At 41.0% G+C, this 20,419-nt stretch overlaps 1 protein-coding gene across 1 annotated transcript; it reads left to right on the top strand.

The window, feature by feature from the left end:
* The first annotated feature begins 2,452 nt into the window (after positions 1 to 2,452).
* On the top strand, positions 2,453 to 20,417 carry LOC139225141 (rho-related GTP-binding protein RhoA-D). The gene is made up of 5 exons (XM_070856177.1): positions 2,453 to 2,561; positions 14,476 to 14,631; positions 16,791 to 16,911; positions 18,233 to 18,363; positions 18,466 to 20,417. The coding sequence occupies exons 2-5, from the start codon at positions 14,476 to 14,478 to the stop codon at positions 18,637 to 18,639; spliced, it is 582 nt and encodes a 193-aa protein (XP_070712278.1). The 5' UTR covers positions 2,453 to 2,561; the 3' UTR covers positions 18,640 to 20,417.
* Positions 20,418 to 20,419: the final 2 nt, after the last annotated feature.

Raw genomic sequence — 20,419 nt, 5'->3', positions numbered from 1 at the left:
GAGCACAATAAAACTTCTTGATTTACTTTAAAAAGAGCACTTGATAAGATTTGTGAGTGCTAATAATACTGTGGGTTAACAATGTGCATATTGAAGGTCCTGAAATGTTCTTAAACTGGGGCTGCTGTGTTTTTACAGTGCACTGCACTGGAGGGTGAATGAACTTACGACCTCATTGAGGGAATGGCATGTTAAAAAGCTCAAATCCCTGTAGTGTGATTTCCTGTTGCACTGTGGGAGAAAAGCACTTGGGTCAAAGTTCACTCCCTTATATAATAATGATAATAATAATGATAGCAACAATAAACGAAGTATTCATCTCACATTTTACACAGAAATATTGCTGGTGGGATAATGGAAATCCCGACTAATGCTGACAACTTAAATGGCACACACCTCCTGATGAAAATGACGTCATCATTCTCTAACCGTAAAGGGGAGGGACCTTGTAACGGTTAAATCCTCTCAGCCATTAGCGTGGAGGCGCTGCAATCTCAAACAGCGAGGGCACCATGCTGCATTCAGGTACAGTCGAGAATTTTCTAATCGCCCTTTTAGTGCTCTGGTGGAAATGTGTGGTATGCATTTGACCCTCTGTCTCAAATGTGTTTTATACTCTTTGCCAAATCTGTGTTTTTCACTATATTCGATAACATGTGGACTATTTCTGTCTCAGGATGCCACACGCAGCATTAATGCAGGGGCCTTTTTTAGCTGAAAAAAGTGTAAATATTGTCAGCAGTAGTGTGACAGTTCTGGAAACAGTTCACAAAAATAAAAAATAAATTGCACTGATTCTTAGAGAGACACTTACACACACAGACGTACATACGCAGACAAATATCTGTTTTTATCTTGTCTTGTTATGCCTTATCCCCATTTTATGCTGCTTTGCACTTTTACTCCACAACATTTTGAATGCAATATTACTTTACTGCTTTTTACTCAACTACATTTATTTGACATGTTAGTTACGTTGCAGATTTAGACTATCAATACAAAATATTAGTCAACTAACAAATACTGACACATTATTATGTATTAAGCCTCCCTGTACTGTATAAAGCAGTTAAAATTAGCTCCACCTTTTCTAGCAGTGACATTTAAGTGACATGCACATTAATGCATCAGTAACTCTAACCCTATAATATAATGTACATGAATCTGAAATGGGCCATTTTGTATAATGAATTGTTTTACTTTTGGTACTTTAAGGACTATTTGGGCAGCTTAGTATTGCTATTTTTTTCCACAATATTTTTATTGAGTTTTCAACTACATAAAATACAACATGTTATATACATATAGTGTATAAACATCAGTAGATTGCTGCTTTGAAAAACACAGAAACACAGAACAGAGTACTCTAATTCCTTTGTGTAAAATATAACAAGTAGGCCTCTTAAGAAAATTATTAATTCTAGAAGATCGGAAACTGCACTGTCTGCAGTCAGTCTCTTCTGTTAGATCCAATCCCTTCACATAATTAATGAAGGGCGTCTAAATGCTCTCAAATACCTGCTGTGTAGCTTTTAAAATATAAGTTATCCTCTGTAACAGAAGGCTTGATAACATCCATCTTATCCACTGAGTAGTGCCTGAGTCTGTGAGTCTGTTGCAATACATGTTTTGGCATAGAGCAGGCTGAGATCTATAAATTCTTATTTATTTTTACTTCAATTGTGTTTCTCCAGATACACACCCAACAGAAAAAGCTTTGGGTCATCTAAGATTTGTTTTGAAATAATCTTTTCGATTATAGCTCTTACCTCTTCTCATGACTTTTGAATTTTTCTGCATTTCCATATATAGTAAAGCAACATCCCTCTTGTTTTCTGTACATTAGCATTGCTATTCTTACTTAAAGTTCCCATATTGTGCCAAATGCACTTTCTAATGCCTTCTCAAAATAAATGTGTCCAGTCCATGTGTTTATTCCCCTGCTCCATCTTTCAGTAAATGTGTGAGAAAACACCTCATTCAGATTTACCTCCCTTTATGATGTCACAAGGGGATCTGTTGATCATATCCTCCAGCCAATCAGTAGGTGGACTGTCTCCACCCATGAAAACCTCCTGAGTCCACCTTGGTGTCCGCCATTGTTTTTTCCTCACTAAAACCAACTCAGGGTAACAGAAAGATGGTGAATGCAAAAGCAAAGCACAGTTTGTCCTGTTCATCTAAAACAGAGTGTGCAGAAAGAGGCTGGAAAAACTGCAGCAGCCCTCTCATGCACATTAAACCATTTAAACCTATTCTAGTAGGACCCCCAAATACAAGTATGGACTTTAAAATGAATATAATATGGAACCTTTAAATAAAATATCTGAGAAAAATAAAAATTATTGTCAGTTGCAGCCCTGTTTTCCAGCGAGCACAGGCATAGATGAATGCTAAATGTTCCGAGGGGTCATGAATGCAGCAGTATGGGAGGGTCTAGTGAGTAGCAGTCTGGCCGCTGCCTCGGTCCTTCACTCCGACCACAGCTGCTTCACGGGAAGGACTCCAGCGGGAGGGAAACACGGAGGTCTCAGACACTTGAAAGCTCACTGTGGGAAAAGGTAAGAGAACAAACTGTGGCTTTTTGTCTCTTTGGCTTCATTTCACAAGCGCCGAAAAGCGCCTGGAGCCGTTCGAGCGAGTTTGCGGTGTGTAGGAAAAAAGTAGTTCAGGCGAGCACCGATCTGTGAAGACACGCTAATGAGCCGAGACAGCAGCGGCAGCTCGGCCAGCTGAAACCTGTTACTTGTTTAGAAGTTTTCCAACGGAATGACTCTAGTGTTTCGACGTTTGGTGGCTGGAAATGCCGGAGAAAAGTGTGAGAAAGTGGGGACACTCCTGTTTGTCCTCTCTCTGTCTCTCCAGCAGTATCCTGTCGGAGATATGGATCATATCAGCATTCCTGCCACACAAACCCAGCCCAGTCTGTACCCATAAAATACTTCAATACGTATTTAAACCATATGGACTTGAGCTGTGGAGGCAGACAGACGATATTTACCCGCTGTAAAAACTTTATCTTTTCTTTCTCTTTGGGAACCTGTTTGGCCAGTAAAGGGAAAGGATGGTATCGGATGTTTTTTTCCTCTGGACAGGGATCCCTGGAAAGCAAAATATACATATATAAAAACCACTTTTATGCTAACGACAGAGTATTTTTCACGTTTTTATTTGCTCAAGAAAAGTCTATCCTCTCGCCTGTTTAGAATAATTGCTCAAACATTTGTCTGTCCCGAGGAAATTCCTCTCTCCGAGTCACCACACCCTTGTTGTGTTGCTCGGCTACTGTAGCGCAGACCCTCATATCTCTCCCAGGCTTGCTCCCTTGTCTTGACATGTCCCCCATAGCAAAATGCACCACCAGCATCGACCGTCAATCCTGCAAAAGTCAACCATGCATCCACTGGGTGGGTTACTCCCTTTTGTGATTGTGCTCTGGCACAGAGAGAGATGATGCTAAAAGGCAAGACACAAACAGGATAAGGATGCATGAAATGTTTTCCTACATCTTCATCGCCTTATGTGTGCATGCAAAGTGTTTGTGTTTGTGTGGCTACTACAGGAGAAAGTATGATGTCATTGTAGCTGAACAGCTGAGTGCTGACCAAGCTGTTTGCAGGTGGTGGTCAGAAGTGGAAGTGTTACCCAGTGGTATACACAAACACAAATCAGTGTCAATGCAGTGGGAGGAAATGTTGTGGAAATCCCCAATCTAGACTATGTTAGTGTAAAAGCAGACGTTAGGATGTCTGCTCTTCACATCCGTGTGTGGTTTTGACTGTGGTTCCACTAAGTGATGTAATCCAGAGCCACACTGTGTGAAGTTAGCCGTGTTAAAGGAAGTAGTTTTAATGGCGTTATATACACATATAAGTGCTGTGGATTCTGGGTTGGATATTTTAGTATGCAGACAATAAGTAAGAGCCCACACACAGTGGGAATTCCTGCAGAAATGTAAGTGGGGAAATGGTTGAAGATGAATATCTCTAGTCAAACCATTAAATAATTAAATGTTTTGCAGAGAGTTCCAAGCATTTAGAACATAAACAAGCTAAAATTTAATATATTTCTAAACCATCTGTCAATAGTAGTACAGTAGAATGAGTTAAACACAACAAAATATGCAGACAGATATATTAATGTAAATATGATTACCAGCCAGGTGGTTTTGTCATTTCTTGATTGCTTGTTCGGTTTTATAAAATGTAAGAAAGTAGTGAAAAATGTCCATCACAGTTAATCAAAACTCAGTGTTAGGTCTTCATGTGTCTCGTTTTGTCTGGCCAACAGTCCAAAACCCAAACATAATAAATGAATGTAAAACTGATTAAAGCAGCAAATTCTCACATATTGGAAGCTGGAAGTTAGTTGGTGTTTTTGCTTCAAAAATGACTTCAATGATTAATCAATTAACAAAATAGCTACCAATTGATTTTTGGTTGATTGATTAATCAGTCCATCAGCCAATTATTTCAGCTCTATACCAGAGGTTGTTATACTGATCTAAATGGACCATCATATCCCTCCACTTTTTTTAGACCTGAGTCCTACTTTTACATATTTTCATGTCTAGATGACTTTTAGGTAGAAAAACTTTTGTAATAATCCACTGGACCTTTTCCAAAAGTTTTTGCACCAGTCATTTCAAACCCAAAATATGTAAGTACAGGAGCCAGGATGACATATATTTGGGTTATATTTTAAGTAGATATAAGTATCGGATGGGGTATCACTATCGGCAGATTCATCGTTAAAGGACTCTGGTTGGAATCGGGTCTAAAAAAACAAAAACGCTACCTCTGCGAATAACCTTTAATATCCTAAATTTCAAATTAAGATAACAAGACAAGGTGTTTCATGTTGACCGAGTTGACATTTGGATATGGTATCTTCCATCTCTAGCTTGTGAGTTCTACGTATTTTTCTTCTTGCCATATTGAGGTCATTTCAGAATACCACTCAATAAGCTCAGTAGGTCAGGATGAAAGCCTTCATGGAAAACTATTATGGATCAAAAGCTCCATATATGCCAGGATCGCCAGAGGCCATTTCACCCTGGTGCTGCGTCTCATTTTGCTCCCCGTGACATGCTCTCCACCACCGACCGACAATGAGTGTTTTACTATTCACCAGCCGGAGCTTCAGGGATGGTGAACATAGGAAGTACACTCAGAATAGTTCTCCAAAGCAAACCCCCTAAACAAATATTTAGGAAGAAGTGCATGAACAGAAGGGGGGTTGCTCAGATGGCATTTTTTCCATCCTTCCTGCTCATGTTATTACGCTATAGGTGCTTATCAGCAGGGGTATTCAGACACAATGCTCCACAGTATCCTTTCTTAGATTAGTCAACTTTCCATCAGTGGTGATTTCCAAGGAGGCCAGCGTCATCCTGAAAACTAATTTTACTGCAGTATCTTTTACACAGAGAACACAGGAAAATGCTGAGTTCAGGCTCTTAACTGATTCTGTTTCCCAGTCATCTGATGGTGACCAACGAACATGTCCGCATGGAAAATTGTGTCTGTGGCCTGTGGGGTGTATCAACCACAGACAGCAAGCCAGATGAGCAAATCCTCTGTGGTTTAAAAAAATAAAAAATAATCTCTTGGAGAGTTTCCTGTTTGGATCTTGGTGCTTGCTGTCTCAGGAAGTCCCAAAAAGGACATTTCAGAAAGCTGAACACTTCTTCTGAGTTAGCAGCAGAGTCCGAAGGGATGGTTTCTGATAGCCGCTTCCATTTCGGATCCAGTTCCCGCTTAGCTAATTACCCAGATTTGTTTAGCTCAGACACTAACGAATCTTTTTCTCTCCTCCACAGTTAAACCTTAACTTATATGATATCGACATTTTGAATAGTTCCGAATCAGGACCTTCAGTATTTGGAGTAAAGAGGCTACAGCTGTTAATTAAATGTGTCCAACACATTTATTTAACATGTCATATATTATACTAATTATCTCATTCCCAGGTCGTACATGATGTGAACATTGATTGGGCTGCCAGTAAAAACTAGTGTTTCTGTCTAGTCAGCCAGTAAAAGGCAGTTAGACTATCTCAGTTGGTTAGCCTTGAGTGTCTCGCAGATGTTAAGATGATAAGATTCAATAAAGGATTTGATAAAACGAAACTGCCGAGGTGATGTGGGTGGTGACTCCATCCAGGCTGCATGCGTGTCTCAGCTTCTGCTTTCATTTGTGCTGTGTGAGTCGGAAAGGAGGAATGCAGCACCCTAAGGATACAGAACATTAGCTCCCCGATGGTGACATCACACTGCAACACAGGAAGAGAGGGAGAGGCAGAAAAAGGAAGGGATGAGAGGAGGACACAGTGTGAACAAGAGCCCGGAGGAGGATGTGTAGAAGAGGGGTAGCTATAAAGGAATAAATCATGAGTGAGTGAGAAAGACGTTGTAATAAAGTTCAACAGAGGCGGTGTGTGTCCGTAAATATGCACACTTTATAATCTTGTAGCAGCAGCGGAAACTTAGAAAACAGAAATGCAGTCATGAAATGCATTCAAATCCTGATTAGCTCCATTCCCAATCCACTCCATGACTAATTCATCCTCTTTTTTTTATTTCATTCACATGGAATATTAATCAAAGACTTGCTTACTTACTAATCTTTGATATGTTTTAAGTTTATCCAAATGTGTTGCTTGTGCTATAACATGTTCTAGTTTTGACCACCACGCCTCTCCTTCCTCTCTTCCCTCCGTCTGTCCGACTTTTCTTTCTGTTTGTACTGCAAGCGGAGGCTCAGGGGCGGATGAAAGCATAATTCTGTGTGATATTCCTCTCTTTCGTCCTCTGCTCTGAGCTGAGCTGTGTGCACTGTGATAAATTGGGCTGGGGGAGTCTCAATGGCTCTGTCCTATTTTGGGCTCCAGCTAGGTTCTCTGACTTGAGCTGCCTCCCTGGCCTGGATCCTGAGCAGCCACTTCTGGTCTCAAGTGTGATTCAACCTTGAAAATTTGAGCTTGGCTTCAACTTCTCAACAAGAATTTCTCTAATCCCACCTCATGCAAAAGGTTGTTTAATAATAACAATATATTCTATAATGAGAGAGAGCAAAAATCTCATCGGCCGCAGCACTATTTTGTAGGTGCGTCTTAATGAGTCTGGTTTGCTCTCCCAGAGTTCGATCCAGTATGTATATATCTTAATTGTATATTTAATTTGTTTTCCCTACACAGCTCCTATACATCTCCACAGTGCACTCCTAGCCTTAAGTAGGTCTACATAAAAATTACGAAAGCAGTCTGAGTGTTTGTCTGCTAAATAGCTCTGCATTAAGAAAGTACAGCCAGCATCTCCCTTAATGGTTTCTATTAAAGGGGAACACCAATGATCTCACACATCAAACTCTGTTTACGGGTTTTAAAGAGTATGGTTTCAAAAAAAAAATTATAATCCAGAGGGAGCTACTTGAAATCTGAAGTTTGAAAATTTGTAGACACTACAAGGCATTCATTAGAAAAGCAAACTTGTTTTGTACGTAAGTACTGTATTCGCCATCCTTTGTCCTGTTCTCATTAAGCAGTTCTCATTAAGTGGTCACATGCACCGTTTTTTTTTGTCTTTTTCATGTTGTCCAGCCAAATTGAACAAAGGACCTCCTCTTCCTGTCAGGCAGCCGTCGTCATGTTTTCTAGCGTGTATGTGTGGAAGGTCTGAGAGACGAACTTTTGCATATTTGGGGACAGTAAGCTAATTGTGAATGTAAGTTTAAACACATTTGTTTAGATACACGTTCTGTATGTTTATGGTAGAGTGTGCTTCATGTATAATCCTGTCCTCAACATTTCAACCCGGAGAAACAGAGGCAGACGCTGCTGGGAGGAGGGATGTTGTGTGTTTAGAAGAAAAGGGTGAGGGGTGTTGAAAGTGGGTGAGACATTCCTCACAGCTTACGTCCTTCCACAGTCAGACAGTGTGTGTGTGTGTGTGTGTGTGTGTGTGTGTGTGTGTGTGTGTGTGTGTGTGTGTGTGTGTGTGTGTGTGTGTGTGTGTGTGTGTGTGTGTGTGTGTGTGAGAGCATCCAGTGACCTGTTATTAATCATCATGTGGAATGCATTTTGCTGCTTTGACCAATCAGTGTGTCAATACCTGAGCTGCTAACCCTCAGTTAATATTTGTCTGTAACAGCTCAAATGTTTTGTTCATCACCAGCAAGTGTAGAGGTAGTTTATATTTGACCGGTGGGGGGTCCCAGCAGAGCTTGTGCCACTTTCCAAAGAAAAGGGATTTAGGGAGGACATATTTATTCAGTCGTGGTCAGGTGCAGATCTGTTGAGCAGCTGAAATCCTCCTAGTTTATCTTCTTGTAATTCTATATTTACCCATTTTTCTGTCCTTATTCAGTAAACATCTTTAGCCAAGGTCACAGATGTTGTATGTACTGTCCTTAGCCTTTGGCTGAATAAGGAAAAAAATTCAAGCTGGTAAATTTAAGGAAAGTGAAACCACATTTACCCATGTGTGTACCCAGACTCTTTATTCAGGACAGTACAGAAGAAGCACGAAGTTTTGACTGTTTTCACATCAAGATTTCAGCGATTTCTTTCTATTTTCCTTGCTGTTCTGAAGTGACACCTTCAGTTCTCTGTAGATTTTCATTCAAGACCAGACTCAACGTAACCACTCACAGACATTTACCAACTTTCCTGAAGGCACTCCAATCTGCGTTCTTCAGGCTGTTGAGAGTACCTCACCTCTGTCGAGGTGGTTTGCATCATTGAGCTGGTTTTCTTGAGGAGCCTGTGAGACATGAAATACGGCCCAGGACTTCCACTCAACAGATCTACAGTCTGAAGGCTTCTCAGATGCCAAAACACTGTGCGGCGGTTTAACTATACTCTGAGGCAAGTTATCACACCAGCAGCCGTTTTGCCTTTTGTCACACTGATCACGAGGTAAACGGTAGAAATATGCTGTTCATGTTACAAAGTAATCCTCCGGGAATGTGTGCTTGCAAGTATTTAATTGGTCACACAACAGCGCCTTGCTAGAAGACGTCACATTGCTTTGCATTAAAACTTGAGCCAGGTTTAGGTTCTAACTTTATTGCTGGCTGACCCTACATTTTTTCGCCTGAACCCCCTCATTGCCGGATTGGCCTCATTCAAATTAATTAGGATGCAGTATTATTTTTCCTCGCATAGTTAAAGTCCGCCTGAACACAGCCTAAGCCAGGTGATGAGTGTTGTTTGGTTATGATCAGATGTAACATTTAAGTGATTTCCTAAATTATTTTGTACAATGGCCTGTGGAGTGGTGTGTGGTGGGACTGCCTGTGAAGAGAGACGTGTCTCTCATTGTGGGTGGCAGAAAGGTTGGACAGCTTTCCACGAAACAACAACATACTAATGCTCAAATGTAGCTGCCAATAATTGGCAGCTTTTTTAAAAGTGTTCTCTCAAAATCAAAAGAAACAAAGGCAAGTTTTTATCTTCTTTTTTCATCCATAGCAGCCCTGATTGCATTGTTTGCTGCTGTTTATATCATTTATTGAAACAGATGTTCTCCACACATAATTCACCCATTCACAACACTGTGCAGTTCCACTGTTTTAACAGAGCTCAGTGGGGTGTTTTTCAACAGCTGGCCCATCTAGAACAAACCGAGAAAAGATTGGAAATGCTTTGGGCTTTTTTGAATAGTCAGAATGATTAATGTCTTCAAAATGTAATGAGTAAAACATGTATAGTAACTGTCTGTTTTGATCTTTGGAACTCTTGAGTGCCTTCAGCCTTTAGATAAGTCTAATATCATACAGGATTAGATCAGACCTAACCTTTGCGGCTCCTCGCCCTGTGGGGTTGGATCATATCTTAAAGGCATTTTATCAGCTGGGAAATGTCTCTGTTGTTCAGGTGAAAATACACAAATCCCTGTATGTACTTTGATGATTCTGCTTGAGTTGGACCGGTGCAAGCCTTCGTGACTTAATGAGTAAGCCATGAATACTGAAACTCCTATTATTAAATCATCTCAATGACCGAATCATTATTAAGACATGAGGATGATTTAATTATAGGAGTTTTATGGCTTCTGCATACTCTTGATGGGATGATGTAAATAAAACGAGTTTGCTGATTAGAAACTGGTTGATACTTCAAGAAGAGAGGGTTTCTTATTGTCCCTCCTGGAGCTCACTGGGTGGTTTGCTTTCTCTACCACTTCTAATGAACAAGACCGGCTAATGCGTTACTCCCGCAGGGGTGAGTCAAAACCTGCCAGGGAGAAATGAGCGTATGTGCTGCATGTGCTAGGAATGAGAACTTTGTCCTTTGCTACCCCGCACAGGGACAAACATTACGCAAGACAGGATCATTCATCCCAAGACACGTGTGAACACGCATTCTCCTGCACAGCTATACGCCCGTTCTCCGAGGTGTGTGTGTGTGTGTGCACGTGCGTGTCTGTGGACTGGCACTTAGAATATGTCTTCTGTTCATTTTCGCGTTCTTCTTGTTCTTTGTAACTCAGATTTATGCAGCTGTAATGACATGTGACCAGCTTGGTCTCCGGCTCTCATATATCCAGTTCACTGCTGCTTCTATGAGTGAGTTCAACGCCACACAGATAGCTATCCTTATTTCAATTATTTATGGGCACATTTTGACTGTTTTTTTTTTTTTTTTTAATTATTTTTCCTCCATCACTGACAGAGGCCTACTTAGTACAACATAAAATCCAGGGCACACTTAATTATTGATTGCTGAATATGGCACAGAGTGTCATAATAAAAAGCAAATGGTAAAACAATGAATAGCTGCTGACGCTGTAAGATTTAATTCTTGGGTGCATTTCCTTTGCTTTTAATGAGGTGAATGTAGCCTCTGTAATATGATTAAGTATCATATTAAAATGCAGTTAAACTCACTTGAAGGCCATAGAAAAGTGAAAAGTGTCCCTAGGTAGTACTGACTTAATATAATATTCATATGACCCTGTGTAAGTCTGCTCTCCATGAACCCTCACACACACTATCTTTTAGCAGACTGATAAAATGAACATGGAAATTGCACCACGAGTCCCAGCTGTTTAAAGATGAGGAAAAAGAAGAGGAGTGACTGGTTGCCTTGGACTCGTCCTTGTGCTAATAAGGATTATTTGAAGTGACCCGAGGGGAGAAACTCAGAGAGGGAGACAGTTGTCTTTCCTGTTGCTCATTACTCTCCCCCCTCACTACTGTTTATGTCTTACCAGGAAGTGACAGGAAGCAGAGAAAGGAAATGAGAAAAACACATTAAGCACCTGCAGATCTTTACCAGTTATTTTAACTGAAGACTGACTTCAGCTTTGTATAAGAAAAGTCATGCTTTGTCATCTTCAAAGCAAAGCTTTTACTGTCAGCCACCTGCAGGGAGTGTGAACTGTGCACCAAGAGCATACAAGTGAATCATTTGAGATAATTAATGCAGTGAAACCTTAAAAAATATATTTTACTGGTTCCCCTGCCACCAGCTTAACAGGTGTCGACTCACCTCTTCACTGTCTGGGACTTTGTTTGTTACATGTAAATGTCACAGCTGTCAATTATTTTGTATTATATGTATTTTTATACTTGCATGGTTTGAAGAAGGACTATTCATCTATTCTAGGTCTGAATTCAGTACTGTGTTGTTAATTCAGCTGTGTTGCTTTCCTAATCTCATATTTAAGTTATATTTTACATATATCCTTGCCTTTCTTTCTACCTCTTGATTAACTGATTTCTCCTTTGGATTAGATGCTAGACAGTAGTGAAAATGTTGATCACAGCTTCCTGAAGTGACATCTTCAAACGTCCTGGTTTGTCTGACAAACAGTCCAAAACCTAAAGATATATCGGTTACAATCACTCAGGCCAGAAAGGCTAGAACTCTCTAATGTTTGGCAAGTTTTCATGAAAACTTACTTCATCCTATTTGATTTACCAAAATAATTAGGCTAAATGATTAAATGTTTCAGGTCCATTTGTCTTACTTCCATAAACATCTCTACTACTACAATTACTAGGGGTTTTTCGGAAATTTTCAGTATTAGTCTTTTTGGTTTGGTTCGTGTGTATATGGAACTAATGCACCGTTGTTTTAGCCTTTTTTAGTGCATGTGCGGAACTTAATTTAAAACTCAGTTTCTCTCCGTAGCAAGATATACCCATGTGCTGGGTGTCATCCATTCAGCACATGCACACCTCATGAAGTAATCTCGGTCACCATGCGTGCATTCACAAGCGCATGCCGCAGAGAGATTGCATGTAATTTAGCACAAACCAGTTTGTAGTTATGGCGAAAGCAGATAAGCCGGAGCTGGAAGATCCTCCAGTATCATTTAAGGCTGCTGTTTGGGAAAATTACAGTTTCTCAGTTCACAACAATGACGATAGACTAAGACAGGTGAAGTGGACCAAAGCTATATGCTGGCATTGTTCAGTTGTGATCAGGTATGCTGCAGGCTTCATTGGAGTCCTTGGTGTCACTGCCCCTGTCCTTGTAGTGGCACAGTCCCCCAATACACACCATGTGCTGCCAATGTTGGAGTAGTCAGCATGCTATCATCATCAATAAACTGCATTATTTGTCACAACACAAAATCTGCAGGACAAACCCCGTTTTCTGAAGCTTTCTGGGGCTGCACGGTACCTACCACTCACGTGTGTGTGTGTGTGTGTCTTCCCTCTGGCAGTGACAGTATGATGTATGGAGTAGCAGCAGCCTGCTATCACAGAGAACAGGTGGCTCTCTCCAGAGACAAACTGACAACACACTGGCCTGATTTAATGTGTGGGAGAGAAAAGCAAACTGAACAATTGCGTTTTTTCTTCTTGTGGTGAAAATGACTGTGGCCAATAGAAGCAGAGGAAACTGTGGAGATGCACATTTAATTCTTGAACGTACACAAACACCTGGTCCTGGGTCCTCTTGGTTATCTCTAGGACTCATTGTTTACAGAGCTGAAGAAAATAATGTACACTGCAGGGTTTTGACAGAATAAATTGTTTTGGTCACTCTGCATTGACGAGCCATCAGGCAGTTTGTAAGAATTTAATTGGCTTTAGTTTCTATGAATATTTTGTATCTATTATTTGTATTTTGTGCCTCCCCAGCCCACTCAGACCATTTCAGAGGAACCAACTGTTTATACACAAGTGCAGCAAAACTCTGTTGGAGAGATATTACAGTTGTATATTTGTTGGTGTCTGAGTGGTTTGTTGAGCTGTACTGATTATGAAAGAAGTAATTTTATCTGTATTTAGATTTGCTGTTTTCTTGGGTCACTGTTTTACTCCACAGGATAAGTTGTTTTACTTCTAGGCTCCTTAAACATGTAATGACCGACTGTTAAGCCTCTTGGCAGGGAACACAACACTTAACACACCAGACACATGACCTTTTTAAGTTGACATGGCAAACTTGTTAGCAAACAGTTGCTTATTTGCTGCAGATACGAAGCAACATTATCACTTGTTTGGAGTCACGTCTATGGCCGACTGGCAAATATAAGCCCAGTACTCCTTTTAGGTCCCTACTACTTCCTGAGGGAAATATGAGGCTCTGTAGCTGCTCCACTATGTTCACTAGGGTTAAGAGCCTAAACAGTGCTATGAGAGCGGTTAGAAACCAACGCAATGAGGTGGAAGATGCTATAAAGCTCTGTGGAGTTGAGAAGTGCAGTCGGGTGATAATTTTCTACAGGTTCATCACTATGAGTGACACCTTTCACACACCAGTAGCCATACCATTCACTGTTAATGTAAAACTATTGATTATTTCATTAATTAGGGTGTATCTTTCTACCATTTATCAGCTGTGATTTAGATGGTTTTGTGATGGCGGAGGTGAGAGTCTTTGTTTTGGTCCAGGTAGTCTTAGACTGGTGAAAGCTGATGCTGCTGGCAGGCAGCCAGTAGGTTGTCTCATCACCTACTGCGTTCTCTCCATTATTGTCAGCTTGTGGGTAGATGGCTATTGATCCGTGTGTGTTGGTGTGTGCGTGGCCACGTTGCACTCACACATGCACTCCTTCCGTGGATGAAAGCAAAGAGAACAGGAGAGGATTTGTGTGCAATACAGAGGTGTCATCAAAAACCAGTAAGAGCTGTGGATCACGTGGCCACAGGGATGTAGAAGTGACACATTAAAAATCCTTTTTGTGCCAGAGGCCATGCATGTGCAGCAGTGTGTAGAGCACAGAGGCTCTCCTCCTGTTCTCTTCCCTCCCACTAATGTTGAATCCACAGCCTGGCTCTGTTTTTCACCTCACACACAGGACGCAGCCCAGGAAAGGGAAGAGGGTGCGGCTCTAAAATGGACTTTGATCGTCTTTTTTTCCCCCTCGTTCTAACTCTTAATATATCTGGTTTCATTGTTTCACCTCCGCCCTGTTTGAATCATCTTGTTTTCACCAGTTCACTGATTGTTTGGTCTATCCTATGCATCTGAGTCTTTTCCATATAGACTAACCACAGTTTGTTCTGTTTGTAGATGGCTGCCATCAGGAAGAAGTTGGTGATAGTTGGGGATGGTGCATGTGGGAAGACCTGTCTGCTCATCGTCTTCAGCAAGGACCAGTTCCCAGAGGTCTACGTCCCCACTGTGTTTGAAAACTACATCGCTGACATTGAAGTTGATGGCAAACAGGTACTGTATCTTTAAAATAACTTTATATTTGTTTTGGTGAGATGGTTTTTAATAATGGTGGTATGAAATAACCAAGCACATTTACTCAAGCACAGTACTTTACTGCTAATTTTGAGGAGTTGTACTTACTTTTACATTACTAGTTACCATACAGAAAATGGTTTTATATTAAAAAAGTAAATGTTAGACTTGTAATACACAACACATTGTGAAGATTAAACCAGTGGTTCCCAACCACAAAGTCTGGTTTGGGCTCCATGTCACGTTTCAGATGTTCCACCAACAAGACATTTTCCCTTTTAATATCCTCAAATGGTTTAAGCTGTTTGAAGTCCAGAGAAATACAATTATCAAATATTTCTCGAAGGAAACTGTTATAATAGTCCAAAAATGAAATTAGATTCATGAAACAGAACTTTGTTTTGTTTTTTTCTTTCCTGTCCCATAAATCTTGTCTGTCGCCTTGGATGGGAACCTCTTGACCTAACCACCAAACTGTATATAAAGTAGTTAAAACTAGCTCCACCTTAACAGCTACAACAGTAAAATGATGCTTACACTTTCTTTCATTAGTATTAACAATTTACTAATGTAATATTTAATTATGTAACACTCATGGGGGACATTTTACTGCAGAAAAAATACTTTTACTTTTGATTCTTGAAATGTATTTCGCTGATAACATGTCTGTATTTCTACAGTAAATAGGATTTTGAATGCTGGACTTTTACATGTAATGGAGTACTTTTGCTTGTTGTATAAGGATGTGAATCTATCTTCCACCACCAATAGACACACAGTACTCGGATCAGGCAGCTTCATGTGCCACACACTAAAACTGCTGCTGTAGTGCTAAAAATGTGACCCTGTGACCACGTGCCATCAAGGCCGATGGGGATAAGTGTGTATTGTAAGCAAATCCTTGGTTCTTTTCATTGTTGTAAAGCAGTAGACCTCTAGCCAACAACAGGAAATGGATCAGTGCCACCTTCCTGCCCAGTGTTGGAACCTGCAGACCCCTCATACATCATGACTAATGTCCCGTTTCCTGTTCCTGTTTCCTGTGCTGTACAATACAAAGCTGCTTGTACTCAAAGCTTCTCATCTGTGGTACAGAGATTTTTAAAAATATATATATTTGATGTTGTGAAATATTTAAGATTTACTGTCATTATTGAACTTACAGCTTCCCCTTCTTATGATTCTTTTATATTTACTTGTGGTGACAACAAAGAAAAGAAGGCAGCGTTTCAGGCAGGCAGCATTGGTGGTAAATTAAACTACAGACGAGGCTGACTCCTGAGAGACATCTAGTGGTAAAAGATTTCAAAAGCAGAAATGGACACCAGTTCGTCATGGTGAGGTGTTGCTCACTTTCCCAGACAGACGATGTGATGCAGCCCAGCCCACTGTCTCACATACTGTGGAAAGTGCCCCATCTATGCTAAACTATAAGTCAGGAGGCAGTGTGGCTTGCCAACCTTGCCAATGCGAGTAGTTTGTCAGCCAACAAGCCAGACGTGGCAAGACATGAGAGTAGAGATATGTCAGACAGAACCACTAATAAACTGTAGTTGCTCTCTGGGGGACAATTATAACTGTTTTAACCCAATACTCAGCTGTATCAGGCTCAGAATCCAGCTGTGATTGTAATGGTGATGTTACCATAGAATTAAATCAGCATCATGCAGGATAAGCTAGGTCAAGATTACAGTGAAAGCTAAGTGACCACAGTCAATAAGGAGACTGTTTGAGTCAAAAGCTAAATGTTGTACATATGTAATGACACTTCAAGGCTACTGTGTATACAACACTCCTATAATGGTGCTTTGGGGCTGCATTGTAGCTTGTGCTACAGCAAGCAAATAATTATTTTCTGGGCATTTGTTTTATGTAGAGCAGGTCAGGCACTCTGGGATTGCCAACAGTTTGATTAACAGCCCAAGAAAAGCCTGCGAGAGCCATCTCCACCTCTGGGGAGTTGCTTTTTAGGCGTGACAGCGGAGGAATGAACTGTGTTAAATCCTATTTTTCCTTCCTCTTTCCAGCCTTGTCGCCCAGATTCTCTTTGTTCACTTCCCCCCTCTTCTTCTGTCAGTGAAGTGGAAATAACATATCCTCTTTTAATAATGTGTTGTTTTGATCTTCGTCTCTCTCAGGTGGAGCTGGCGTTGTGGGACACAGCAGGTCAGGAAGACTATGACAGACTGAGGCCTCTCTCGTACCCTGACACAGATGTTATCCTCATGTGCTTCTCCATAGACAGCCCCGACAGTTTAGGTAAGGCTGCATGTAAATTGCTTATCCACTAAGCAAAACTGTGAGTAACATTTAAGAAAACCAGTGTCCCAGCAAAGTCATTTTTTGATGACAGAGGAAGAAGTGTGCAAACCTGATTAAAATATTGATGAAAATAAAGTAATGTTTTTGACCTTTTTGTAGTTGTACTTCAGTGAGTCAAGGCAACTGGTCATGTTTTTTCAGTTTAGACTGAGAACAAGCAAGACGAGGCCCATGTATGGATTAAATCTGCAAAGTTAAATGCAGAATTTGCATGCCATGCTGATACTAAACATAGGCTAATAACACCTGGTAGGGGGTTCCCTCTGAGTCCATAAACCTATTAACATTGAACAAGCTACAATCCTTTTTTTGTTTTTGCACCGATGCAGGAAGGTATTTTGGTTAACGCTCCATTAAATGTCCACATTTTCCACCACAAGGAGAGCCCATCCGTCGGTGCAGTAAAATCACAACTGATCCTCTCTGTAGGATTTTCCCTTCTGGCAATTGATGTATTTTTGCTGAATTTCCCCATTTACAGCCTGTGTTCAGACTTCATTCAGCTAACGATCCATTTTATGAAAACTTTATTCAGATGGTGTTTTTAATGATTATGATTAAATTATTACAGTTGGCTGTTAGTCTGCTTTCATGTTCCTGTTCAGTGATTCAAGTCCACATTTGACTTTTTCTCGGCTACAGAAATATGAATGACTAATTAGGAAGTTAAAACATACAGTAAGAAGAACATGTTTAAATTAATAGTAAGTTGACTGGATCATCACTATTCATTAGATTGTCCAAGATCGATGTAGATGTAGATTGACTGATCAATTCTAAGAGAGACTTCCATTTTTTTTTTATTCAGTCAGTTCCACATTAAAGGGAAGCAAGATGAACAAACAAATTTCCAGACTATAACCAAGCTGCTGCTGCTGCTGTGTGAGACTATGAGGGCATTTTCCAGAGGGATACTCAGAATATATCACATGTATTTCAAGCAAAGACTGAGTGTTCTTGGCCATCAAAAACCTAAATGAAACTGATGGAAAAAAACAGTCTTGTTTAGTAAGTCTCCAGCCCTGAGGCTTTCTCCCAGTGTTTGGAAATGGGCATGCCTATGCTTATCACAGCACGGCATCTCCTTCTAGACGGCACAGATTTTTTTGGCTAGCAGACTCGACTGTGTATCTGGGAGGGACCTCAGTGACCTCTCGATGTTTGTATGGTCACAAGGGAAAGTACAAAGCCTCTCCCATCTGTCCTTGTAGGGAGAAAAGACTGGACTTCACTGTGCAGTAATTTTTCATTCTTGTAGAGAACATTCCCGAGAAATGGACGCCTGAAGTGAAACACTTTTGTCCCAACGTCCCGATCATTCTCGTGGGTAACAAGAAGGACCTCAGGAATGATGAACACACACGCAGGGAGCTGGCCAAGATGAAACAGGTGTGTGTTTCTGTATCATTTGTGTTACTGGCAACAAATGATCCCAAAACTAATCAATCTTCCTGTTTATTTTAACCCACTATGTGCTCGTTACACCTCCAGGAGCCAGTGAAGTCTGAGGAGGGCAGAGACATGGCCAACCGCATCAGTGCCTTTGGCTACCTGGAGTGCTCCGCCAAGACCAAGGACGGTGTGCGGGAGGTGTTCGAGATGGCCACCAGAGCAGCACTGCAGGTCCGCAAGCGCAAGAAGAGAGGCGGCTGCCAGCTGCTGTGAGCGGACACAGTTTGTCAGCCAATCAGCACCTGAGGGAGGACACCCCCCTCCCTCTCCCTGTTACACACAGAGCAAACCTAGAGAAACCTTAAATCAATGGCTTCCGTGGACTATACTTACTTCACAGATGCAGAAATGCCATAGAAGAATATGAAAGACTGACACACCTGTTTAAAAGCAAAACAAATCAGCCTTTTTTAAACCTATTTCCTCTGCTACTCACACACTGTCGGTTTTGTTTCCTTGCCATTTTGTTTTTCTCCACCAGCATACCAGCCTGTCTGTGTGAAGGATCTGCCCCTTCCGCCTATATGAATGTATGTTTGTATTTATATGTGCATATACTTTACAAATATATCATGCGTCAGCCTCTGTCATGATTGTTTACAGAGAAGGGTCTTGAAGCTCACATACTTACTGTCTCGCTCTCAGCTCACGGCTGCAAGTCGCAGACAGTTTTAGATTTGCTTTAGATTAGTACAGAGCCCCATGCCTCTCTTGAACCTGCATGTACGACTCAGTCTCCTTCAGTCACGATCCACCTGTTTGTCATACCGCTATTCATTTCACACCCTCAAAGTGCTATTTCACCAATTGCTGAGTCAGCAGAGCTCTGTTTTTCCCCAGCTTTCGCTTCTGACAGAAAGGACTAAATTTAGAGCCTGTTCACTCTGCATTAATCCACCAAAACCTACATAAACTGAAGCAGCAGCGACTATTTTGTGCAGAGAGATTTTGGACTGCACCTAGCTCTGTCTCTCTTTCATGGTGACAGCTTAAACTGGCACTGGAGACAGTGGTCCATTGTCATGGGCACAGTACTCTCAGTCACGCTCACACTGGCTCTGACAGACTCGCCTCTGTTATGACGTCACCTCCGCCTTCCTCCTGTCTGAATTCTGTACTGGGGATTCAGATCCAGTAAACAGTGATTCCACATCACTGTGTCCTGGACTCCCTGAGGAAAACTGTAATCTGCAGGTTGGATAATGGATGCACAGTAAATACAGCCATATTGACATTCAGACAGATCGTAAGCCTGTTCTGTGTATAAAAGTTTTAATGAAATTACCAACTGACTTTATTACCAGTGTGCCATCTCATCAGATTGGCTCACCAGATCAACAGCTCTCTGGACTATTTGAAATTGGGCCTTGATTTTACTCCATACCCAAGAGGCATTTCCTTTAAATGTGAATAAGGATATGAGTGCATCGCCAGCGTCCAGTCAAATATTTTCTCTTGAGTAGCCCCTTGATAAAAATCTACAGAGGGTGTATATGTCAGGGAACAACTGTGGTGTTTGGCCTCAAAGCTGAAACTAAATTTGAACTAGTTTTTACATCTGTGTCATTAAATTGCAACAGAATTTAGAGGAAAAGCCTGAGAGGCAACTTCATGTGGCTGTTTTCACAATTTGGACATCAGTAATTTTCTCCACACTTCTTCTTCTCATGACATAAAGTCATCAAGCCACCTCATCTTCTTAGAGCTAACCCTCCAATGCTGTCAGTGTGTGCTTCTGTATCACGGCTGGAGCAAAGAGATGCAATACACGTTACTTAACAGGTCCTGTCATGAAAGAGCCCTGAACACACTGTATGTAAATGTAATTTGGCTGTTATGCGGGCTTAGGCTAATCCCTGAAGAGTGCCTCTATGTCTGTAATGTCACACACCATAGTTCAAGAGAAAATGTTGATTGTGATGATGCTTTACAAACAGGAGTTGAATGTGTGGGTGAGACAAACATGTTATTAAAGTATTTTTGGAAAACTACG

Source organism: Pempheris klunzingeri, unplaced genomic scaffold, assembly GCF_042242105.1.
Source record: "Pempheris klunzingeri isolate RE-2024b unplaced genomic scaffold, fPemKlu1.hap1 Scaffold_66, whole genome shotgun sequence".
Lineage (NCBI taxonomy): Eukaryota > Metazoa > Chordata > Actinopteri > Acropomatiformes > Pempheridae > Pempheris > Pempheris klunzingeri.
This window is presented reverse-complemented; position numbering and strand designations above follow the sequence as displayed.